Source organism: Carassius auratus, unplaced genomic scaffold, assembly GCF_003368295.1.
Source record: "Carassius auratus strain Wakin unplaced genomic scaffold, ASM336829v1 scaf_tig00015984, whole genome shotgun sequence".
Taxonomy (NCBI): Eukaryota; Metazoa; Chordata; class Actinopteri; order Cypriniformes; family Cyprinidae; genus Carassius; species Carassius auratus.
In genome coordinates, this window is record NW_020524640.1 from 24,578 (window position 1) to 51,435 (window position 26,858).

Here is a 26,858-nt window from a genome sequence, read left to right on the forward strand (position 1 = left end):
CCTGTACTTACTGCTTATTGCACTTCTGGTTAGATGGTTACTGCTTTTCATTGCCTTGGACCTTACATGTGCAAAGACAATAAAGTTTAATGCGATCTAATCTACAAAGCCGATTCCAAAAAAAGTTGGGACAGTGTGCAAATTGTGAATAAAAACAGAATGCAATGATGTGGATGTTTCAAATTTCAATATTTTATTCAGAATACAACATAAACGACATCAAATGTTTAAACTGAGAAAATGTATCTTTTTAAGGGAAAAATAAGTTAATTTTATGGCATCAACACATCTCAAAAAAGTTTTATAACAGTCTGAAAACGTCTGGGGATAGAGGAGAAAATTTGCTTAGAAGTTTAGAAATAGGAATGTTGTCCCATTCTTGTCTAATACAGGCTTCTAGTTGCTCAACTGTCTGAGGTCTTTTATGTCGCATCTTCCTCTTTATGATGTGCCAAATGTTTTCTATGGGTGAAAGATCTGGACTTCAGGCTGGCCATTTCAGTATCCGGATCCTTCTTCTACGCAGCTATGATGTTGTAATTGATGCAGTATGTGGTCTGGCATTGTCATGTTGGAAAATGCAAGGTCTTCCCTAAAAGAGACGACGTCTGGATTGTGATCACCGACAATGTTTTCTGGAAGTATTCCTGAGCCCATGTTGTGATTTCCATTACAGTATCATTCCTGTATGTGATGCAGTGCCGTCTAAGGGCCCGAAGATCATGGGCATCCAGTATGGTTTTCCGGCCTTGACCCTTAAGCACAGAGATTGTTCCAGATTCTCTGAATCTTTGGATGATATTATGAACTGTAAATTATGATAACTTCAAACTCTGCAATTTTTTTTGAGAAACTCCTTTCTGATATTACTCCACTATTTTTCGCCACAGCATTGGGGGAATCTGTGATCCTCTGCCCATCTTGACTTCTGAGATACATTGCCACTCTGAGAGGCTCTTTTTATACCCAATCATGTTTCCAATTGACCTAATAAGTTGCATATTGGTCCTCCAGCTGTTCCTTATATGTAAATTTAACTTACTACTCAGGGTGAGCACCCCCTGCGGGCCTCACTAGCACCTCTCCCAGCAGCAACCTAGCTTTCTCAGGAGGTCTCCCATCCAGGTACTGACCAGGCTCAGACCTGCTTAGCTTCAGTGGGCAACCAGTCTTGGGCTCCAGGGTGATATGGCTGCCGCCTACTACTACTCATCAAATCTTTGAATGACGCAAATACATGATCATCAAGAATCAAATCATGAAATAGAACAAGGCCCTTCTCTCTGAGCTGTGCAAAAGTTGAATCTACAGTAGAAGGAATATTAGCTGCCCAATAATAGAAAAGAAAATTTGGAAGAGCGAGACCCCCATCCTGTTTAGTTCTTTGAAGAGTTGACTTGTGCACGTGGAGGCTTACCAGCCCAGATATATGAGGATATGATGGAGTCGAATGATTTAAAAAAGATTTAGGAAGAATAACAGGAATAGTCTGAAATAAAAAAAAACTATTCTTGTTAGAATATTCATTTTGATTGATTCAATCCTGCCTACTAAAGTAAGACTTGAATGAATTTGAAATATGAACCCCTAGATAACGGAAACCTGTAGAAGACATGTGAAAAGGGAGCATAGCTGGCGGAATTTGTTTCGCCAAATCACCTATGGGAAAACACTCACTTTTAGCATAATTCAATTTATAACCTGAAATTAAACCAAACTCATTCAACAGGTGCATTATACTATCTATGCAGTTAAGAGGGTCTGAGACATATAACAGGAGGTCGTCTGCATACAGTGATACACGATGCTCCCTTCCTCCTCTATAAATACCTGAAAACACTGAAGACGATTTTAATGCAATAGGAGAGAGGCTCTATAGCTAAGGCAAAGAGGAGAGGCGAAAGTGGGCAGCCCTGACGGGTGTCACGAGAAAGAGAGAAATAAGGGGAAGTTTCAGAATTAGTTTTCACACAAGCTGATGGAGTGGAATATAATAGACAAATCCATGATATTATTTTAGGTCCAAACCCAAAATTTTTTTAAAACCATGAATAAATAATCCCACTTATTATCTCTAAAGGTGTGCCTCAAGGCTCCATCCTGGGCCCAAGCCTTTTATCTATCTACATCAATGATAAAGCCAGAGTTGCTGGCACCTCCCAGATTCATCTTTATGCAGATGATACCATTTTGTACTCAGGTGGATCCTCTCCAAATTCTGCGGCTTCCAGTCTTAAACTCAGCTTCACCTCTATAGAGCAGTTTTTTGACAATCTCCACCTCCGTATTAACACCAGTAAGACAAAAGATATCATTTTTAGTCGAAAACCGGTTCCCCAGACTCCACTTTCAATCCCTTTATTGTTTTTCTATTTCTGTTTTTTTTTCTTTATTGTCTATCTTTTTAAATTAAATTGCTTGTTCTATGTGTCATGTGTTTGACTATGTACAGTTGCACAGTATGTTCCCATTTATTCCCGTAGCCTCTTGGCCAGGTCATGTTTGTAAATGAGAAGTTCTCAAACAGTTTACCTGGATAAATAAAGGTAAAATTAATAAAATTAATTAATTAATAAAAATTAAGTTTTCAGGTACTGCGTAATATCATTCCACCTGCTGCATCCTTCATTATTACACAGGAATGAGAGTATAGTTCCTAGCCATACCGGCCTAGAAAATCACAACATTTCATTTTCCGTCAGTCTAAGTAGACAATGTAACTACAGAAGAATCAAGGTTTAAATAGGAAAAGTATCAAAACTTTTTGGTCATTTGTTTTGAGAGAGATGCTAATGGTATAGTCTGATTCAATGATCTATGCTAAGCTATGCTAAAATTGTTACCGCCAGACCCAGAACTGGTGAACTCTGGGGGAGTTGTAAAATGAGCCTATTTCCAAAAAAGTGGCGTGTTTCTTTAAATCTAAATTGTTTAATGTTTAAAATCAATAGTGGTGTGGAATCTTGTAAATGTATCAGTTTGTGTTCAGAATGTTTAGATAATTTCACTTTAATCACTTAAAAAATATATAATTTGAGAATTTGATAACTGTTCTACTGATAATTACTAGTAGTTAAAATGTTGTATTTAATTTAAGATATATACTGTAATTTATTAACTGAATCATTCTATTTTATTTAGATTAAATGTTATCGAAGATGATTTTAATCCGTTTTATACAGTTTTTTTTTTTTCAAATTTATTTTTGTCCTCCAAAATTAATTTACAATCTTGAGCACGTCTTGACAATTTATTGAATGTGTTTTATTATAAAACTTTAGCAAAGGTTGTTAAATAACAGTGTTTGTCATTAGAACCTTTAATGCTGTCACTTTTTTCAATATTTAAGGTGTTTGGTCATTATAATCTAGGAAATTCCTGTAAAATAACAATTTCTCCATAAAACTATTAGTGCCATCACTTTTTTACAACTATTTTACACTGTAAAAAAATTTTTATACAAAAAAAAAAAACTGTAAAATGACTGGCAGCTATGGCTGCCAAAAAAAACGTTGAAGTAAAATATCTTAATTCAAAGAAAAACCTGTAAAATAAGTTTTTATTTATTTATTTTATTCTTTATGAAAAATGCCGTAAGAATTAGTTTATGCACTTTATTGAATTTAAAATATTTTATTTTACCTTTTTTTGTCATTTGACTTATTTATTTAATTTTTTACAGTTTTAAGATATAGATAATTAATTATGGAAGATGAAAATATACTTCATTTGCTATTAAGTATAGTATAATTAAATATAGTGCATTAAGAAGTACTAGGTTATCAGTACTGTGTAAAGATCAGATATGCTATATAATGTTATTAAAATGTAAGTGAATCATCAAAAGGTATTCTTTTATAGTTATATAATAAGGTATGGGAAAAGGGTCAACTAGGTGCTGAAAGACGCTGTAGTAGTTCCATTATGTAAAGCTGGGAAAGAAGCTAATAGTCCAAGTGAAAACAGGCCAATTTCTCTTACTTTGCAATTAAGTTATGCATTATATGATTCTACACAATCATGCAACATCTTATGGAGATTGGACCGAAACAAAATACAACAGCTTCCATGGAGAACTGAGAAGACAGAAGGTAAATGAAATATTGGTGGATCTGAGGAAACAGCAATCTGTTTTCACCCCGAGCCAAGAGGCCAGCGATGATGCAGTGAAAGCCAGCTACCTAATTGCTAGCGAAATAGCATTAGCATCAAAGCTGTACTGTGAGGGGGAGTTCGTCAAAAATTGTATTTTGAAGGCTGCCGAAATTGTGTATCCTGAGAAGCGACAAGCTTTTGCCAATATTACTTTGACGAGAAATACCGTGGCAGACAGGATTTTGTTTACTTAAAAAAAAACTTTAAAAAAAATACATTTTTACAAATATTTTCTTTTTAAAACAGCTGCCACTTAAGTTTTTAAGTGTGTGGAGTCAATTCATGTGTTCAGAATTGTTTCCCAGAATTGGAAAATGGATTTGAAATAATTTCTATATTTCTATGTTTGATTTATGTTAATATGCAGGACAGTGTTTTTAAGTTCCACAAAACTGTGACTAAATGTTGTGCGACATTGTACACTAACTGTGATCAGTTTTTTATACATAATGCACTTAAAAATGTTAAACTGAGTAATAGTGTTATTGAAATTGCACATACTACTTAGGTTGTTCATAATATATTTTGTAAAAGGACAATTCATTTAATATAAAGATTTTTATAATGTACATCTTTGCACTAATACAAAGAAAAAAGAGGACTTATTGTTATTTATATGTAGTTTTGCTTTGAGTTTACTGGTCTGGCCCCCTTGAGATCAGATTAAGCTGTATGCGGCCCCCAGACCAAAATGAGTGTGACACCCCTGCATTAAAGCATGTACCTACATAATTTCGTAAAAGGGACATTATTCAAAAGCAGTGACACAATCAGAAACTTGTGTAATCTGTGCACAAGATTTTTATTAACTAAACACCAACACAAACTAGTCTAACACATTTCTAAACCAATAGAAGCAGGTATAGGAATAGGTATCATCATATCATGTACACTCTCACTTAGATCATCAAAACACGAATTTAAAGAGACCAAACATGATATAGATGAGGTTATTTTAACTAGTGATCTATCATAATGTATGCATAAAACAGTATGCAATACAAAAGACAACATACAAGAACAGTAATAATATACACAGTGACTAGTGAGTGTTTCCCATTTTTCTATGAATTATGGAGGTTTTGGTTGGTTTCCTTTAACATATACCTTAAGTTAAGACCTAAGAAAAGAAGTTTTCTGTAATACGCCCCCTGGGATATCATTAATATCATGAAGCAAAATTATTTAAACCTTTGTTACAGGAACTTTATCTTTGAGTTGATCTGAATCTCAGTTGAATCTGCTGTTTATGAAGATGAACTTTATTCACAGTGAAAACTTCAGATAAGGTTTCTTTATGTTGCTTGTACTGGATCTGAAGATGATCTACTTACTGTGAATGTTTTTTGTATGATTGTGTAGAGAAGATGAATGTTTGAAACACTTCCCACATTCAGTGCAGTGATACGGTTTCTCTCCAGTGTGAATCCTCTCGTGTCTTTTCAGCTGTCCTAAATCACTGAATCTCTTGTCACAGTGTAAACACTTGTAAGGTTTTTCTCCAGTGTGGATCCTCTCATGCCGTTTTAAACTGCTCGCTGAAATAAAAGTCTTTTCACACTCAAAGCACATGTACTCTCTCACACCAGAATGTATTTTCTGATGTGCTTTCAAATATTGTATTAATGGAAAACTCTTTCCACACAAATTACATGAATGTGGTTTCTCCTTTGCATGAAGTTTCAGGTGTGTTGTCAGGTTTGAAGACCACAAAAACATTTTCCCGCACTGATCACATGTGTACAGTTTCTCTTCGGTGTGGATGTTCATGTGTAACTTGAGGGTTGATGATTGTGAGAAACTCTTCCCGCACTGATCACAAGTGAACGGTTTCTCTCCAGTATGAACTCTCATGTGGTCCGTAAAGTTTTCTTTTATTGCAAAACTCTTCCCGCACTGATCACATGTGTAAGGTTTTTCTCCTGTGTGAACCCTCTCATGTTTTTGCAGATTTCCTGACTGACTGAATCTCTCATCACAGTGTGAACACTTAAAAGGTTTCATTCCATTGTGGATCCTCTTGTGTGTTTTCAGATTTCCTGACTGACTGAATCTCTCATCACAGAGTGAACACTTGTAAGGTTTCTCTCCAGTGTGGATCCTCTTGTGTGTTTTCAGATTTCCTGAATATCTGAATCTCTTGTCACAGAGTGAACACTTGTACGGTTTCTCTCCAGTGTGAATCCTCTTATGCGTTTTTAAACTGCTCGCTGAACTAAAAGTCTTTTCACACTCAAAGCACATGTGCTCTCTCACACCAGTATGTATTTTCTGATGCACTTTTAAATGTTCTGGACATGAAAAACTCTTTCCACAAAAATGGCAGGAATGTGGTTTTTCCTTTGTATGAACTCTCTTGTGCTGCTTCAGGTGTGAAGCTCTCAAAAAGAATGTGTCACATTGATCACATGTGTACGGTTTCTCTCCAGTGTGGATGTCCATTTGTACCTTTATGTCTGATGAGGATATGTAACGCGTTCCACACTGATCATACGTGAATGGTTTCTCTCTGGTATGAACTCTCATATGGTCTGTAAGGTTTGCTTTTAGTGTGGAGCTCTTCCCGCATTGATCACATATGAACGTTTTTTTTTTTTCCAATGTGGATCCTCTGGTGCTTTTTTTTAAACTGCCCGCTGTAGTAAAAGTCTTCTCACACTCAAAACACATGCACTCTCTCACAGCAGTATGTATTTTCTGATGTCTTTTCAAACTTAGGTAAAACACTACTTGTTGGATGGGTACTGGTCAGATAAAGTGTGAGGATTGAATAATATCCAACTAAGATTTTTCAGTAAATTTTGCTCCTTTTAATCATCATGTTATCTCCTGCTTCTGTTCTTTGGCTTTGCTCAGTCAACTTCTTGCTTTATAGCGCTTCATCCAGGTCGCCAGTAGCAAACACTGCAATGGAATTACACAATTTACAAGCATTAAATGTATTTACTTTTTTTTCCCAATCTGATTGTTACCCATTTAAATGTGATGATGGAGGCTTTGGCTATTCTGTTTTATACTGTCATATACTTATTCATTTACACTCATTTTATTTTTTTATTACATGCCTTGCTGTTTTTGTATTTATGTATGCACTGAAAGCTGAAAAAATATTTGTGTGGTATGCACAAAACATACATGAGAATAAATATACACTGAATCATAAATGTTGTGTATAAATCAGAACCCTATGCACATATGAAAATTTTAATTGATACAGATATATATAAACCTGTGAAATAAATTAATGCAGTACACAACCGCTTCATATTTAGTCACAATAGCATAGGCTATTTTGTGTAATGGTCAATAAATGTTCTCATTTACATTGTTGGTCCTGTTGACTTTGCCCACTAAATTCATCCCAGTTGTTACAGAGTCTTGTCCACCTTAAAATTATAATATTAATATATTTGAATTTTGTAACCTCATGGCTTTCCCACATCTGCACATCTGTGGACAACAAGCATACATACAGGAATGTATTTGGGCAACTGCTTGATGGACAGTCTGTTTAACTGGCACTGGGCACACTGCAAAACCCGATATTCAGAAATAAGCACATGAGAAATGCATTCCACAACATAATCAGTTTATGTGTGTGTGTCAGCAATGTTGAAAATGAAAATATTAAGTAGACTTTGACCCATTTATCAATGTCCACCCCATTCCAGGCCAGTAGAATCTAGCTGAAATGGCAAGGTTTTTTTTTATTTATTCTAAAATAAAAATTGGCTGGCCTCTTTTTGTCCAGCAACCGCTTGTCTTCTAAACTTTAAATTGTATATTTAATTTGTTTATATTCTTTGTTTTTATATTTTTAATAACAGATTGGTTACCTGAGTACATATGTACAGTCACACTGTATGATTGTGAATTTTAATTGCTGTTTTTAACGAGATTTTTGTCTTTTCTGTTCTTTTACAGATCACTATTGCACACCAAGTAAGCAAAAGTTAAGTTATCTTATTTCTGCAAACAACTTGCACCACTTGCAATTGGTTTTCCAGCCCAAAACCTCGTCAAAAACTGAATGCAACGGTTTTTGTCTATGATTATTTTGTCAAAACATCTTTTGTCTATGGTAACTCTAATCTACATTAACTATTTAATTAGTATCCAGTTATTTATATTACATTTGTGGAGTTAACAACTACTTCTGAACTAATAAAATAATAAACATAACATTTTTAGAGTCACTTGGCCTCATACATTTTCCTACACTGCAAGCTAATCCTTTTTGCCTCCCTTTAATTCGAATACATCCATGAACGGGCAGTTTTGAAAAGTGCTTTGAATATAGGGGAAATATGATCTAGCCTACAACATGAGGACTTATTGCCTTATCCGATCATTGAAAAATCATAGGCCTAGGCTACTGAATTTGTTCCAAGTGTTCAAATATATGTTCTGTTTAACTTAAATGCTATTTTTTTTTTTTCATTGTGATTTTATCTTCTGTTTTAGATGCTCTTACTCAGCAGATGGGGACAGCTACCATCACCCAATTTTCACCCAAAAATGGCTGCGCTATGCGCCAGACCGGGCAGGAGGGACTGGACGACAACTTATGCAGGCATCAGATGACAATGAAGTGTAAATAAAGAGTAGAGAGGCTAATAAACATGAATTTGATTTTAAGTAGTGTGGTATGTTTTATACAAGATTTCAAATATTCCAATACTTTTTAACATCCTGGCTGTAGATAAAGCAAGCTATTTAATTTATGGCATTACATTTAAAAACTATGGAAATTCCATTGAAATCATGTTGATCCTTAGTTCAGTTGAAATTTCAACATTGTTTCAATATTCCTGATAGTTGAAATACCATTGAAATTCCGTTGATCTATGGACAGAATTTCAACATTGTTTCAATATTAAATCAGGGTGCAAAATGATGTTGAATCAACATCGGAGTTCGATGTTGATTCAATGACTTAAAGTTGACAACGGAATGTTGATTCAGCATAGTTTCAATGACTGTTTGCTATCTGGCCCACCCAGCAAAAACTTGTTGAAAAGACGTCATTGGCAGACGTCTAAACAACGTTAAAATTTAGTTGAAAAGTGAAAGGTGAAAAGACGTCCAAATTACGTTTGAATGTGGTTGAAAAGTAAAAGGTGAAAAGACGTCTTTTCCAGACCTAATTACAACGGTGAATTATTTTTAATATTCCTAATTAGTGAAAATAAGACAATTCACAGTATATTGACACATTTATTGACACATCTTTCATGTAAATTCTTGATCACATCTTAAGCATCCTTTGATTAAACAGACCGTAAAAACAGTAATATTGTGAAATATAACTACAGAAATATTTGTTTTCTATGTGGATGCATTGTCAAATGTAATTTATGCCTATAAACTGAATTTGTAACACAACTACTCCAGTCTTCAGTGTTACATGATCTTCAGAAATCATTATAATATACTGATTTGCTGCTCAAGAAACATTTCTGATTATTATCAATGTTTAAAACAGTTGTGCTGCCCAATATTTTGTGGAAACCATTACATTTATCAGTATTTTTTTAATAGACCTTGCAAAAGAGTAGTATTTATTTAGATTTTTTTATCAATTTAAAAGTCTTTATTATAAACTTATCAAATTAATCCATCTTTCTGTATTAATATAATTTTTCAAGACAATAAACTATGAACAATTATAACCACATTAGAACAACCAAAAATTTTAATCTGTCATTATTTTCTTACCCTCATGTTGCCCCAAACCATGTTACAGAACACAAATTAAGATATTTTTTAACAGATGCCTTGTGTACGCAAAAAACAACAACAACAACAGTAAAAATAATCTATTCAGAAATTATGAATCCCCAATGGATTTTCACAAAAGCGCCAGCTCTCACGCCAATGCAGCACTGATGCATCATGGTGCTTGTGTGAATGCGTTATTTAATATAAAAAAAATTCTCCGATTTTATCAAAAAGTTCTGCATTTGTGTTTCAAAGATGAACAAAAGTCTGGCTTGGACATGAAGGTGCGTGATGAAAATCTTTGGTTTAACTAACACTTTAAGTAAATGGGGTTCCCACAGGGCAACCAGTAGATCTCTGCCTGATCTCCGATCTTCTGCTTCTTCCTCCATCCCCAGCATCTAAAGTGAGAAAGAAAACAGTAACTAAAATGTAAATTAATAATATAAAAACAATGGTTGTCCAAAATGTACAAATTAAAGTGTACTCGTTCTTCATGAGAGATTATTAACTAATCAGTATGTCAGGGGTTGTCAACTCTGGCCCTTAAGGTGAGAATTAGGTCTCTGCAGAGTAAAAGTGGGCGTTTATGATTTAAGGTGTGTTTTCAAACTGCTGGGTGTTTATAAATCATGCAATCAAACTGATCCCCCTTACCTAACCCCACCCCTAAACCTACCGTCACTATGACGTCAGCCAATCAGGTATCATGGTCTAAAAACACCCTGATCTGGTAACTCCCATTACTTTCCTGCAGAGACCTATGCTTGGCTTAAGGTCCACTGTCATGCAGAGTTTACATCTCAATCAGCTTCACAGTTTGCCAGGTTGTGAATATATTGTGTACATATAAATGTAGGTACTGGTAAGCACTGTGGCTCACTATACACTGGTGACTATTTCTGTCCTTATTATTCAACATCACTACTGGCAATATACAGCACATTATAATAAATACTTTATTACATGTATGTGCAAGATTTAATTCATAAATTAATTGGAAATGTTTACTAGATTAGACATTACCTGTCTAGTGATAGGTTTATGCTAAAATATATTATTGGTTTGTGTTTTAAAATCTATTACGTGTAATCTTATACCGAATTATCAGTGCACCGTAAAAAGAAAATTGTGATTGAGGCAGCCCTTCACCACTGACTACTGAGCAATGGACCTGAGTGAAACACCCCCAGAGTTTACGTCCACACCTGATCACACTCACCTGTTTGTGACTTATAGTTAGTAAAACTGATGACCTTGATTAATGGGGTCAGGTGCACTACAGGTTGGACAATGTTGAGATCTTCTGCAATATGTTCTTAACATGAACTATGAAGAGGCAGAATGACTTACAACACTGGTGTCCAGTCCTGGGCTGGAGGAGCACCGTTCTGCCGTTCTGAGTTTCTGCTGATCCTTGATCAGCTGCTCAGATCTGTTTAACTGGGGTTGGAGCTTAACTCTGAAAAAAGAGAAGACAACCAATATTATAATGTTAAAAAGTTAAACAACGTTAAAAAATTTGATCCATAAATATGCACAACATCTGAAAATGCACAAAGATGACAAGAAAGAACTTTCAACCCACTGAAAAACAAGAAGCAATATAAAGTCACACATGCATTTTCTTTTCTTCTTATTATTCCTCTTCCAATAAGTTACAATTACCTTGTGATTTATCAATGATTTTCAGTCTCTGAAATAGAAAAGATCCCTCAATGATGAACTATTATTTACCCCGTTTGTATCCGAGAGGTGTTCATTACACATTTTACCTTTGTGTTAAGATCAGTAATTATGACTGTCGAATGTCTGACTTGACTCAGTGTATTTTCCTCCCAAACATATGATTAGACTATCAGTCGAATATCCCCTCTAACTTTAACACTCACTATTCTAATTCTATTCTTAAAAAGAATCTGACTACCTTTCTAATCTTTTTGTATCCTATTTTCTTTTCATTTATTATGCAATTGTATATGTGTGTATGTGTGTGTGTATGTGTAAAGCTTGCAACTAGCTTGCTCTATTCTTTTTTTAAATTCTTATCCGTTTTCTTTTTATTTATTATATTATTTAAAATCCCATGCTACGTGTACTGTGTTGACCTAACTGAGACTTGTTATAGCACTTATATTTCATTGCTCTTTTTGATTGCTTCCACTGTCTTCATCTGTAAGTCTCTTTGGATAAAAGCGTCTGCTAAATGAATAAATGTAAATGTTAATACATGATAAATCTGACCCTTAAACAATTGAATGGTAGTGTATGTTTGAGGTATTACTTACTAGTTATATGTTTCATAATGTCTAAAAATGTTCTTCAGCTGGATACACGTACGGCCATCAGCATGGAAGAATCTAGAACATAAACAATCTGTCATTCTGTCAATCTGTCTAAGCCAATAATATGTATTATACAATGCCAGGTTTATTATAAATAAACTATAGCAGAGGTGAAATGCAGAAAAGAACATTAATTTACAGATTATACAAAAAAAATAAAAAGAATAATAACAGAATTTAAAGTTTTAGGTTTACTAACCGAGTAATGCTCTTACAGTGTGGACATCAAAATAACTAACAGGCAAACACACACACACACATATAATGAAAATATTATATAAACACACACATATATAAAAAATTGCAGATTCATGCTGATGAAGGCGAAATATATTGTGAAAGATGCATATAAAGTTACCTCTTGTAGTTAGGATTATGGTTGAGATGCTAACTTTTCTGAAGACACATTTCTATAAAGTACATTTTCAACGAAAGCGTGTCATTTACATGAAAGAAAGTTTCAGGGACACTTTTATGTAATATTTGTGTATTTTAGGGATTAAATTTACCTGAAATTAGTGAAAACATCCATGAGAGACAGCGTCCATTCAGCTGCTTGACGGTTGAGCTGCGCCCCGTTTCCATGGTGACTTCCTCCGCTCCAGTTCAGCGCGTGACCATCAAGTTTTTTCAAAATATTTAAATATATTTAACAGTGCTTCAGACCTGAGGTCTAATATATTTAATCACTGGTTTATGTCAAGGGCTTTGTGGTGCGAAATAAAAGTTATTTTTCTGATAAATTTGGACTTAAAGCCCATTTACATCTATTTTTGGGCTAAATTTGGAGACGTTAAATGTCGCTTTTGGGGCTTATTTGGACCAAATCCGACGGACCAATCGAAGACCAATTTTCAACTTCGCTTTTTGGGCTTAATTTGGACAAAATCCGACGGACCAAATGAAGACCAATTTTCAACGTCGCTTTTTGGTCTAAAAGATGGCCATGACGGGTCGACTTCATTTAGACCAGAAAACGACGTCCAAATGACGTCTGGTGCTGGGTGGGGGGACACCGGCCGCGCGCACTTAAAACGTGTGTCTCTCTCAAACTGTGTCCTGTGCAACTCTTAAAACTCTCTCACATTTGTCATTAAAATAACGCCCTACAAAACTACAATGATTCGTTGACACTGGCTACATGAGCTTGTTGCATGTAGCTACCCAGCAAGCAATAGCCCTCATTTCAACGTCTGGGTTAAATATAGACCCGATATAGTCCGGCTATGTGTAACCCACTTTTAGCCCAAATAACATTTAATCTGGATAAATGTATTTTTTTTGCAAAATAACTTGTGAGATGTATGATATTCCATCATGTACGCAGAGTCTACCGTGATTACAAGTTGTTTGGTTTACTTTATTTTACATGTTATATGTGTAGGCTGTGCTTAGCCACGATTTAGCTCGTATTCAGACCCGGCTATTGTAGCCCACTTTTTGTCAAAACTGATTAATTGTATTTTTTTGCCAGGCAGTGCATGAAATGGTTAATATTCAATCATTTTCGCATTGGTATGATATCAATGTTCAATATGTCATTTTCACGACATGGTCGATCTGTAGTCACGATTTAGCTCCGAATTGGACGGGCTATATGCAGTCTGCTTTAGCCCACCTGGCGAAATCAATGCAATCTGGTCTACGTACGGCTTGGCTATAGCCCAGATTCAGACCAGCGACCTAGAATATTAGTCTTTGAAATGTTTTCGCTTACACAGCTTAATATATATTCTGTCAAACATTCATACACAATCTACGATAAAAAAAAATCAAATCAAATGCAATTGCATTTCCCAACCGCTAGATGGCACAATCGAAACACTACTGAGACATGTCTAGATCACTTTAGCCAAATCTCGCGATAAACATTTCCGCCATTTTATTTTACACGAGGCAGCTGTCGGAGAGCAACGGGTGAGCAACAGTCTGAGTGAAAACCTTCACATTTCTACTTCGATCTTGTAAGTATGCGTGTTATTTTTGATATGTTCATTTTTTAAATTAGTTAGCTGTTATAATGTGTAGAAACCATGACATTTTAACATTAACATTGCAGAGTACTACTTTTCTCCAAAAAGTTAACGTTACCTGCACGTGTAATTGCAAATGTATCTAAATTCAATGGATGCGGTAACCATGAAACTATGAAACTTATCATTACTATTTTTTATTATTATAAAGATACCAGTATATTTTTGTTTTTAAATTATAGTTGATTTAAAGCAAATTTTGTAAGTACTTTACATAAAATTTAACAGCAGCATAGTGCAACATGAAAAGAAATTAAAAAAAAAAAAATCCTCTCCATTTAATAAAAGGTAGTGGCAAACATAAAGTCTTTAAACTTGTTTGTAAATAATTAAAATATGCAGCATACATTCAGTTTTCGGTGAATTTGTTTCAGATATAAATCTGAATGCTGCTTCTCCATATTTTGTTTTGACTTTGGAGATATAGAAGTAGTTGGCTACTGTCCCAGATGTCCTGAGAGGTCTGCTCTGGATGGTTCATAGTGCATCAGAAGATTAGAAATTTACTTTGTCGTTAAAATGTTAATTTAATAACCAACTGTAGTTTTTGGATATGAATTTTTTGACAGACAGATAGCCAGTGTAAAAACCTCAGAACTGGAGTGATGTAATCCACTTTATTTGATTTAAAGACACTGTTTATTGCTAATTATCCTGCAATCAGTCAACAAAGTACAGCAATTGAATATATATATAAAGATAGATAGATATAAAGAGTTCAGATGCAAAAGCCTCTAAGTGCCATCTGAAATTTTCTTCTCGAATGTTCATTTGTATCAAGCTCATATATGTAAGTTTAGTAATTTCACTTAAATGAAAATTAATAGGTCATTTTCATTGCCATTTAAGTGAAATTACTGAACCTGCATATATGAGCTTGATAAAAATGAACATTCGAGAAGAAAATTTAAGATATATATGTATATGTATGTGTGTATATAGCCTATATATATATAGATATATATGCCTTGTACAGAATTGTTCGATACGCATATCGTTACACGCCGTATTGCTTTACCATTACGCGAGCAAAAATGTTCAAATATTGATATTAATCATAATATTGATATAAATTATTGTCTATATTGATATAAATTATATAGTCTCAATCTATATTCTGTTAACTCTATTAAATTATCCTAGCAAAAGTGATTGACTAATTAGATAAAAAGGATCGTCAACAATGTTTTTCTTGAGCAATAATTCTTTCCTTTTTCTCATTTGGCAGACGCAGTGATGACCAGCTTTCCATCAGCTACGGAATGTGAAATAAAAAATGCTATTTCTAATCATTTCAAACAAGCACCAGGGAGGGCAGGGGGTGGGGGTTATGGATCTAAAGTAAACAGTTAATTCTTAGAAATTAATTGTTTTACATATTTTTCCAATGTTTTATTTGTTAATTTTTATGTTTGAATGTTGTCCAAGTTGTTGTTGTAAATATGATTATTCAAAATAAATCCCTTTATATTCAATTAGTTTGGATGGATTTTCATTTATGAGAACCTGTTAAATTTGAGTGAAAAGAATCCTTATGCCTCATTTTGTTGTCTATTACATGTATATGTAGTGTAATTGATGACTAGTCTATTCTTGGGGTATGGTTAGACGTTAGATTTTCACTGACAGACCAAAATCAGCCTTGTTTTAGCCTAGACCCATATTGCCTGTCTATTAGACGTGTAGTCATTTAGCGGTCTAATTGATGACTAGTCTATTCTTGGGCTATGGTTAGACGTCTATTAGACGTATATATGTAGTCATTCAATAGCTGTCTATTCTTGGGGTATGTTTAGACGTCTATTAGATTTTCACTGACAGCCCAAAATTAGCCTCGATTTAGCCTAGACGTCTGGGCTGTGTTTAGACGTCTGTTAGACGCGAAATTGCTTGCTGGGTACAGTTTACAAACCCGAGGAACGGATGCGAAAGAGTGCTTTTCTTTTGTTCTCTCCTACAGGTGACTTATCTGGCTCCGTTAGCAAATAATAGAAAAGAAAGAAAAGATAAAGAGGACTCGCACTCACCATATAACTCTCAATACTCTCGCGCAGCTCGGCTCTTCTTACTCGCGCATGCGCACACCGAGTGATCCTCACAAGCGCTGCTGCAGCGTGACGCCAGTGCGTCTCGATCGCCCCCAGCGGCTGGACCCAGGGTAGCTCACAAGCCCCGCCCCTCCCTCTGAGCTAACGGGACTCACTGAATAATTATGTCATACTTCCGATATTACACGCTGATGTAAGGTCAAGTGTTCGCCTGTTAAATAAGTTTGGTTTTAGTTTTGTTTTTATTGCATAACAAGAACAGCAACACAACACACATATATAGATGGCAACAGTGTTTTCAACTTTAGTCAGTTACATTCATAATAGCATCAAAGGAACAGAGAGAAAGAAAGAAAGAAAGAAAGAAAGAAAGAAAGAAAGAAAGAAAGAAAGAAAGAAAGAAAGAAAGAAAGAAAATACAGGGGATTAAAAAAAATCCATTAGAAAACTTATTTTTACAATAAAAATATTTAGTTTTACAGTGAGTTAAATGCTTTTCCTTAAAGGGATAGGTCAAATTTAACTTACCCTTGAATTTGTCCTATGTCATACGTTTCTTTGTTAGACCACAAAAGGAGATTTAAATAAAACGTCCAAAATGTGCTTGTCGAGAGTCACGTGACGTGCTCATGAACCTAGTCGCACTTGAGTAGAGTCCCATACGTTTGGCCCCTTTTTGCAGATTTTTTCGTTTTATTTTAAGCTTATTTCATTAACAACACTTTTCTTAAATGTCTGGCAATCGGAAGCAGCAAGAGATGTCTCCGTCGGCTTCTCCGATTAAGAAGAAATGTAAACCACCGGCACCGACCACAGATGATATGGTGGATAAGATGGCGAATACTGTTGCGCACTTTGAGGAGATTCTAAGATCTGAGTTGTCAGCGATGCGGAACGAGTTCGCTTCTCACATGTCAGTTGTTCAATCGCTATGCTCCAAAATGGATCTTCTTACAGGGGAGATGAGAGAACAAAAGAAAGTTGTCGCGGATCACGATAGGCGAGTAGCAGCGCTCGAGCAACAGGTTGTTGATTTACAGGATCGCAACAGGCGCTGCAATCTGCGTCTGGTTGGATTACCTGAAGGGTCCGAAAAGGACGACCCTTTGGGCTTTTTGAAGAGATCGCTGCCGGCGTGGCTCCCGTCTCTGACAGGCAAAGAGATTGAAGTGGAACGAGCGCATCGCGTGTACACAAGGCTCTCCTCAGATCGCGCTAAACCACGGGTTTTTATCTTTAAATTGTTGCGGTATACGGATAGGGAGCTCATTTTGCGGGCCGCCAGACTTCAGGCCCCGGTGAAAACATCCGACGGAGCAACGCTGTCTTTCTTTCCAGATTTTTCGCCGGCCACCGCAAAAAGAAGAAGTGCATTCGCGCCAGTAAGAAAGGAAATGAGAGAGGCAGGCATCCAGAATTTTCTTCTCTATCCTGCAACGCTGAAGGTCATTCTCAATCAGGGTGAACCTAAATTGTTATATTCCCCAGAAGAAGCAAGAGTGTTTTTCAGATCTCATTCATCCTCCAATTCTCACTGAACTCCAGCTGGGCGCTTGCTATCTAATCGGAGAAGAGATGCTCTCAGGCGACCGTGTCTTTCACTGTTTACTCTAATATTTACTTCTGAACTTATAGTTACTATATAGTTTCATTGAACATACAGTATCGCTTACTGATCACGGTGGTATAATATTTATGTTCGTTGTATTTCTTCTTGCTTGTTTCAATTAATGAATTAATTTATTTTTTATTATTTTTATTTTTTATTATTATTATTATTATTATTTTATTTATTTATTTACTTATTTATATATATATATTTTTTTTTTTTTTTTCACTAAAGATACTATCTAGTCAAAATGTGACTTTGGGGCCAATGTTGGTGCTTCTGTAATGTGCAGGTTTTTGTTGACGCCACGGATCATATTAAGGGGTGGTGGCAGATCAAGGTTCGTTCTTGGTTTGGTCTGCCATAGTTCATGGAAACATGTTAATATATTTTTGAAAACTGATGGGAAGGGTGGGGATGGGGGGTGGTTTGATGGTAGACTCAACTGGTTTTGTTTTCAAATTTGTATGTTGTCTTATTTTGTAGTAATGCTGTTTGATACCTATGACTGACCTTAATATTCTAAGTTGTAATATTAATGGCCTAAATGGCCCACACAAACGTACAGGTTTTCTGGATTTTTTGCGAAGGAGAAAGATTGATATAGTGTTAGTTCAAGAATCCCATTTGAAAGAGGAGGATGTACACAGGTGTAATAATAAGTTTTATGAAGTAGTATCTCATTCATCTTCGGATGCTAAAACCAAGGGTGTTCTAATATTGGTGCGGAGGACGTTAAATATTACTATTTTAGATAAAGGTTGTGATCCAGACGGTAGAATAACACACATAAAAACAATAGTGGAGAATAGGAATATTGTATTTATTTCAGTTTATGCCCCTTGTACTCCTGAACCTACTTTTTTCTCTGTTTTGTCTTCCTATCTTTTAAAATTTTCAGATTTTGAAATTGTATTAGGTGCAGACACCAATTCTGTAATGTCGCATATCCTAGATAGATCTGGACCAAAGGAATCACACTCTCAAGCCTTGTGTTCTGACAAACTTAGGCAATGTGTAACCTCGTCTTCATTGGTGGATACTTGGCGTTTACTAAATCCTTCTGCTAAGTCTTTCACTTTCTTTTCTGCTACTCATAAATCCTATTCACGAATTGACTATATTTTCATTTCTACTTCTTTATCTTCAGCTGTTTGTGATGCCGATATCTGTTCCTTATCTTTGTCTGATCATGATGGAAATTTGTGCAGATTATCTTTGATCCCTCGACCGTCTCGTGCGACTAGATGGCGATTTAACCCTAAATTGTTACAAGATGAAAACTTCTGTAGTCAATTCAGAAATAATTTTGCTGAGTTTATTGAAATTAATCAAGGCTCAGTGGATGATCCACGAACACTTTGGAATGCAGTTAAAGGATTTATAAGGAATAACTCAATTTCATATGCCTCTTTCCTTCAGAAAAACAGACATAAAAAGATAGTTGAATTGGAATCACAGCTCCAGAATCTGACTAGAGACAATCAGCGTTGTTTCTCACACAATACACTCAGCAAAATCATGGCGGTTAGATCCGAGCTTAATTCATTACTGCGATCCAGGGCAGAATTCCTGATTCAAAGATGCAGGCAGAATTATTATTTTCAAGGAAGTAGACCTAGCCACCTTTTAGCTTTAAGAATACGTAACAGTGAAAAGTTTGCTAATATCTCAGCAGTGAAATCCCAATCCGGGCTCATTGTGACAGATCCAAAAGACATTAATATTTCTTTTCATTCTTTTTACTCTAACCTCTATACTTCTTCTGCTGTTGGTGACCCTGACACTTTTGCATCTTTTCTGTCCAACCTTGATTTACCTAGGCTGTCAGATTCAGACTCTGATTACCTGGCTGAACCGATTACCCTTCAAGAGCTGGAGTCAGCAATTCGATCTATGAACAAGGGGAAATCCCCAGGTTTAGATGGTATTCCTGTCGAATTGTATATTACTTTTTGGTCGGATTTAGGCTCCCTCTTGTTAGATATGATAAATTTTTCAGTTACTCAAGGTTCATTTCACCCGTCTATTAATATAGCTGTGATTTCTCTCTTGTTAAAAAAAGATAAGGATCCGACTTCCTGTTCTAGTTACCGACCTCTCTCTTTGATAGGGACTGATGTTAAATTATATGCCAAGGTACTATCTCGTCGTTTAGAGAAATATATGAACAGACTAGTTCACCATGATCAAACAGGGTTCATTAAATCTCGCTCAGCATCAGATAATTTACGCAGGTTATATCATATTATTAATTCAACTAATAGTTCGTCCTCCCCTTGTGCAGTATTATCTCTAGATGCAATGAAAGCTTTTGACCAGCTAGAATGGAACTATTTATGGGCGGTTCTACAGCATCTGGGTCTAGGATCAAGTTTCATAAACATGATTAAAGTTCTGTACGCCAATCCAGCAGCCTCTGTTCTCACAGGTTCTGTCTGCTCTAACCCATTCTTTATACATCGAGGTACTCGTCAGGGTTGCCCGCTTTCTCCTCTTTTATTCGCCTTATCTTTGGAACCCTTAGCACAAGCGGTCCGACTATCTGAAACTATTTCTCCCATAAGTATAAGGAATACTCATCATCATATTTCTTTATTCGCAGATGATATCTTATTGTTTCTGGAGAAGCCGTCACATTCTATTCCCCATGTATTGAATTTATTTGACCATTTTGGATCTCTCTCTGGGTTTAAAATTAATTGGAGTAAGTCATGTCTACTTCCCCTCAATTCTAAATTTGATCCCATTTCCCTTTCTGTATCTATTCCAGTAGTTCCAAACTTTAAGTACCTGGGGATAGATATTTTTCCTTCCCTGCAAGAAATTATTTCAAAAAACTATAGTAGTATTCTAGGCAAAATATCCTCAGATTTAGAAAATTGGTCTCGTCTTCTTACTTCTTTTCAGGCTCGTATATCGGTGATTAAAATGAATGTTCTCCCACGTATTAATTTCTTCTCTTCTATGATTCCTCTTGCTCCACCAGTTGGTTACTGGAACAAACTTGATGCATGTGTTTCACGGTATATATGGGATGGGAAACGTCCTCGTATTAAACTGACTACTTTACAACGAAGTAGATTACATGGAGGTCTTTCTTTCCCTAATTTTAGATTGTATGCCCAAGCCTTTTCCCTCCGCCCTTTATCAGTTTGGTTTGACCCTGATGCTTCTGAATCTTGGAGAGCAATTGAGGAATCTATTGTCTATCCATATAAATTGAAGGATCTTGTTTTTTCTGGGGTTCCGCTTAGGCAGTGTAAATCTAGGTTTGGTCCCATTGTAACCCATCTCCTTTCTACATGGAGGGATGTTGAAAGACGTTTACAATTAGTTGAAATTTGGCATAAGCATACTCCAATTTTTCACAATAATAATCTTTTGTCAGGCAACACTCCATTCCATTGTCCGCAATGGACTCATCACAAAGTAAATACTCTGGGAGATATTTATGATGATAGTGGTTTACAATCCTTTCAGAATCTCAAAACTCAATATAATCTGCCAGGCACTTCCTTTTTTATGTATTTGCGCATTAGGTCAGCCCTGCGGGCATATGGGGTGCCCTGGAACTCTCAATTGCCTATTCACCCTTTGCGCAAACTAATCCTTCCCTCTGAGGAATCTCCTTCCTCTGCTTCAGTCATCTATCTTTTTCTTCTTGAGCATTCTTACAAACCTCTATCTATTACAACTGTTTGGGCTAAGGATCTTAATGAGGATGTGCAGGTTTTATTCTCAGATCAGATATGGGGAATGTTTAAACTGTCTTCTAAAAACCCAAACCACCAAATTATTCATTGGAAATTGCTGCATAGGGTTTACTTGACCCCACTGAAACGTTATCATATGAATCTGTCGTCTTCTCCTAAGTGTGTTCTCTGTCCGCAAGGACTTTTAGGCACATTTTTGCATTTTTTTTGGGAGTGCCCCTCTCTCTCTCCTTTTTGGATTCAGCTCTCACAGGACCTTTCTTATTTGTTGGGTACTGAGATATGTTTGTCTCCACGTCATTTTTTCATGAATGATTTTTGGGACCTCACCTTGTCTGTCCAACAAAGATGTTTACTGTTAGCTGCTCTCACTGCAGCAAAAAAGTTGCTAGTCAATCGTTGGAATCCTCCTCACACAATGGACAGAAGAACCTGGGCGGTTTATTTGTTAGATATTATCTCAATGGAACTCTCAACTTCTCGTATACATGGATCTAATGTGAAAACTGTTAATTTATGGCATTCATCTTTTAATGTCGTATCATCTTTTCTAAAATCTTTGTAAGAATTATTTTATTATATTTTATGTATTAATATTACTTAATTTATTTATATTATTGTTTATTTTACTTTATGTATTTATTTATTATTTTTCTTCTCTACTCTTTAGTCTACCAGGGGGTGGGATGGGTTGGGATGGGTTCTACATTTGCTCAGTTGCTTTTTGTTTTCTGCTGTTGTAAACAAAAGAAAATTCAATAAACAGTTGTTAACAAAAAACAAAATGTGCTTGTCCATATAATGTCAGTCTATGGCGAATAACATCAAGCTGATAAAATAGAAGCAAAAATATAATAAAGTGGTCTTATGTATCATGTGATGTTCTGGGGTTATACAGTAAGGTTTGGTGAGAAACATACTGAACTTTTCCTTATTATTTAACAAAGAACTTGATTGTTGGAACCCTGTGCATGACTGTGTGTTCATGGTACACTATTATTCAAGTTCACTCTGAATTGCACAAGTTCTGAAAAAAATAAATAAAATCATGATCAATAAAAATGTGACTCCAGACTTTAACTTTGTTTGTCATGACAGTCAAAATGACAGCTGACAGATGAACGAGATAACTTCCTGTTGCAATAAGCACAACAGATATTTTTACCTATTTTTTTTTTTTAAAAGTGCTGTATAGATTCTATTTTATTTTGTTTTTATTTATCTTACTTGTTCACAACTTGTGTGGTTTTCCTAGTTGAGTTGGATTGAATTGCTTTGCTTTGCTAAAAGAGTCTCACGAGACCAGCAGTCAGGAAAATAAATTATGACATCATTTTTATTTTTGGGGGTGTAGCGATATACAAATCTCCATATTCATCGGGAAGAAGGAGGCGGGAACCGGCGCACAATCAAAACATAATTTTAATATTCAAAATAAACACAAAACAGCGTGTCAGCCCCTCACGGCGACTGACGCGCACAAATAAAAGCAAACACATAAAATAACGTCCCAGGCCTGGTCCTCTCTCGTCCTTCATGGTCGTCACTCCAGTTTTATATCCTTCCATCTCCTACGTGGGACTCAAGACCGGCGGTGGGGCGCAGGTGTAGCTCATCTCCAATCACTACACCTGGCCTCACTCGTCGTTCCCACGCCTCTCGGCCCCGCCCCACTCGCCACATACCCCCATCGCCCCTCGCAGGCCTTCCCTCCGGGGGAGACCGCTCACGGGGACCTGCAGGAACCTGGGGGTAGGACAGACGAGGCGAGAGAAAAGGAGATGGAAGGAGGAGCGACAAGGACGAGAGAGGAGAGAGAGGAAAAAAATTCCGGTTCCCAGACGCACTGCTGCTCGGCCCTCCACCAGCTGGGTGATCTCCTCCGCGGTGCCTGGCGGTGGCACTGGACGGCCCTCGGCGGATGGCGCGACACTCCTCCGCCGCCCGATGGACGGCGACGGCTCCTCCGGTTTTGGGCAGCCGGCAGGAGTCCCCCGTTCCCTGCCCCTCCGGATTCCTTCGCAGAGGCGGCAGGCTCCGGCCCCCTGGTGAACGGCGCCGACTCCTCCGCTCCCTCACGGACGGCAGCCGCCCCTCCATATCGTGGGCGGCCAGCAGCGAGCTCGCCCGTCCCCGGCAACTTGCTCCAGCCCACCGCCTCGAGCGTCCCTGGCGGCACATACCTCGCCAGCTCGAGGGCACCACAGTGGCGAGGGATCTTCAGCAGCGCGTCCCTCCTTCTCCCGGGTTTCGGCACCACTGTAACGATATACATACTCCATAGTCGTCGGGAAGAAGGAGGCGGGAACCGGCGCACAATCAAAAGATCATTTTAATAATTCAAAAATAAACAAAACAGCGCGTCAGCCCCTCACGGCGACTGATGCCCACAAATAAAAAGCAAACATAAAATAATATCCCAGGCCTGGTCCTCTCTCGTCCTTCACGGTCGTCACTCCAGTTTTATATCCTTCCATCTCCTACGTGGGACTCAAGCTCATCTCCAATCACTACACCTGGCCTCACTCCTCGTTCCCACGCCTCTCGGCCCCGCCCCACTCGCCACAGGGGACAAAATAACCCTTAAAACAAATTGTTCACCTGAATTGTTATTTACCTATACTCATTCTGTTCTACAGACACCATGTAAGATATATATGTCATACAGGTTTGGAACCACATGAAGATAAAAAAAAATGATGACAGAATTTTAGGGTAAATGTTTTGAGTTAACTATTATTATATTGTAAATTATACTTGTCTCTGATATTTCACTTGTTAATAGCTTTGATTAATGGATGTGAATTTGTGATGCTGCAAGTGGGAGTGGATTTCTTGCTTAGCTGGAAACAGCAGAGAACCTGATCCTGTCGTCCTGAAAAAAAGAAAGAGACTACTTTCTCCAAGGAGGTCCAAATGCCATTGGCACAGACTTTGTTCAGTGATCAGCAACATACATTCAGTCAGGGCCATCCTTAGGTGGGTGCAACTGGTTGGGTCGCACCGGACACTTGTGGGGTAAACAGACTGAATGAGCCTCCACCCAGGAACGCTCCTTACTTTGCACCGGGTCACGCATCAGATAAGTACGACCCTGCATTCAGCTTTTATGGTAATGAATGAGATGCTGTAGGTTAAGCAGATAAACGTAAGCACTACACAACTTTTTCCTCAGCGCAGAAGTAAGTCTATGGGTGAGACTTCCGTTTCATTAGCCGCTACAACGAGGAGAATAACAAAGTGCAGTAAACAGTAAAACTTTTTGTAAAACACTGAATGTGAAGACATTTTGGTGCAGTGATAAAGTTACAATGTTTCAATGTAAATAAATAAATGTAAACATGTATTGATTTGTGGATTAATTTATTAATTGTCATATATACATTCCAGGAGTGTTAAATTTGACTTTTTTGCTGTGCAGGAGAGTTTTTGTAATGCTAACTAAAGGGACAGTATCAACCCTGGCAAAAAGGTGGGGGGACATGTCCCACCCGCAAATTACGCCTATGGCTCCAGTGGTTTCCTATATCTTTTAGAATTCAATAAAAAATGTTTATTGTTTTTAAAGCACTTAATGGACTTAATTCTGCTCCTAACTCACTTAGATCTGCTAATATAGCTCTTTTACGTGTCCTATGGACACAACTTAAGTTTAAGGGTGACAGAGCCTAGTAGCTGCTCCACGGTTATGAATCAGTTGCCACCTGACATTAAGAGTTCTCTATTTCAGTTTTTGAGTCTAAACTTAAAACGCATCTTTATTCTATGACCTTTCTTAATTTTTAGTATTGTTACCTTGGATTTTAATTGATATTTTATTGTATTGCATTTTATACTTTATTGTATTTTATGATTGTTAAGTACAGTACTTTGGTCAGTGTATGCTGAATTTAAATGTACTTTATAAATAAAATTTACTTACAATGTAAATTCTTCCAAATATAAATAACTATAAGAATTTAAGCATAAACAATTAGTCAAATAACTATCCTAAAGCACATATGAATAGATTTTCTGTCAACTACATTCAGAGCAATTCAAGTAATAAAATTAACATGTTATAGTTTTATATGTGCAGTAATTGACTTTGATCATAAAATCTTCTTTAAACCGAAAAAGTACCACAACGCAAAAATGTTTCCAGTGTATATGTTTCTTCATATTTCTGTAGGGATTTTAAATATCCTACAACTCATTATGTACAGACTAATTATGCAAGACCTGTTCTCAATTCTAATCAAGTAATGTAATTATAATCAATTTAATTTGCTAAAGATCACGATATTATTCTCTCACAAATAAGAAAATTCAGTGATGGCAACATTAACGCTACAAACATCGAAACACACATCACACGAACATACAAAACCACTCAGGTCTCAATGAACTTCACAGGTTTACTTACACTGTCTCACCCTATACTTCATCCACATCTTCTACCTCTCTCTATAAGCCTATATACATATTAATCCTACATTCTCTTCATTAAACCAGTATTATTTAAAAACCAAAACAACACATTAACCATACTATTTCCTATATCTGAGTCTAATATATTATTTAATGTTAACTCCTTCCCTTCATTCTTCCATAATTCTTCTCTTAGTACTTCTCTTTCTTCATCATAACCATTACAATTCAATTAATAAACACATGTTCTACAGTTTCACTTTGTCCACATTTCTCACACAAACCCTTTGGATGCTTAGATATTAAATGTAACGTTTTATTCAAACCGGTATGTCCCACCCTTAGTCTTGTAATCATACTTTCCTCCCTTCTATTTCTCCCTCTTTTTCTACCTTTTCCCACTTTCTTTTGTATTGCATATAAATGTCTAGATAGTCAACTTTTGTCTCTATACAAATAGACATAGATGGGAGAACTTAATCACCTGATTTTGTAAATGTGGCCAGTTGCATTGCATTAAGCACCCAGTTTGCTCTTGTCTATAATTTAAAATAGCTAAACAAAAAATGAGCGTGCAGTAGCAGAGCCTTTATGTATAGTAAACTGTCTACCAATCCTCATCATGAAGGCTGTTGGTGTTGATCAAATGCCATACGAGTCTATAATTTATTTATCTTTTATTTTTGCAGATCGGATTTTTTCCCCAAAAGGAAACAAATCTTCCCGTTTTATTATCGTCCTTTCGTGGCTTCACTCTCCAGTCCAGCGGGTGGCGCTAAACACTCGTTTGTTTGCCATCAAACCTCAGAAGAAGACGATTC

The 26,858-nt window shown here is 36.5% G+C and overlaps 1 protein-coding gene and 1 long non-coding RNA gene across 4 annotated transcripts; one reads left to right on the plus strand and one right to left on the minus strand.

Moving 5' to 3' along the window:
• Positions 1-5,241: 5,241 nt before the first annotated feature.
• On the minus strand, positions 5,242-16,919 carry LOC113074992 (zinc finger protein 665-like). 3 transcript variants are annotated; one of them, XM_026247709.1, is made up of 3 exons: positions 16,831-16,919; positions 16,282-16,604; positions 5,242-7,059 (listed from the first exon to the last, which is right to left on the minus strand). In XM_026247709.1, exon 3 carries the CDS (start codon positions 6,823-6,825, stop codon positions 5,482-5,484), a length of 1,344 nt encoding a protein of 447 aa, XP_026103494.1. In that variant the 5' UTR covers positions 6,826-7,059; positions 16,282-16,604; positions 16,831-16,919; the 3' UTR covers positions 5,242-5,481. The 3 variants fall into 3 exon arrangements, with proteins under 3 accessions (XP_026103494.1, XP_026103495.1, XP_026103496.1); XM_026247710.1 differs by having other exon boundaries at positions 16,282-16,513; positions 16,831-16,913; XM_026247711.1 differs by lacking the exon at positions 16,282-16,604 and having other exon boundaries at positions 16,831-16,907.
• Positions 7,070-10,271, plus strand: LOC113074994 (uncharacterized). The gene is made up of 3 exons (XR_003280865.1): positions 7,070-8,097; positions 8,620-9,228; positions 9,276-10,271. It is a non-coding gene; the product is annotated as an uncharacterized LOC113074994 (long non-coding RNA).
• Positions 16,920-26,858: the final 9,939 nt, after the last annotated feature.

Coding starts and splice junctions, on each gene's coding strand:
- LOC113074992 (XM_026247709.1), bottom strand. CDS start 6,825: ATGTGTTTTGAGTGTGAGAAGACTTTTACTACAGCGGGCAGTTTAAAA.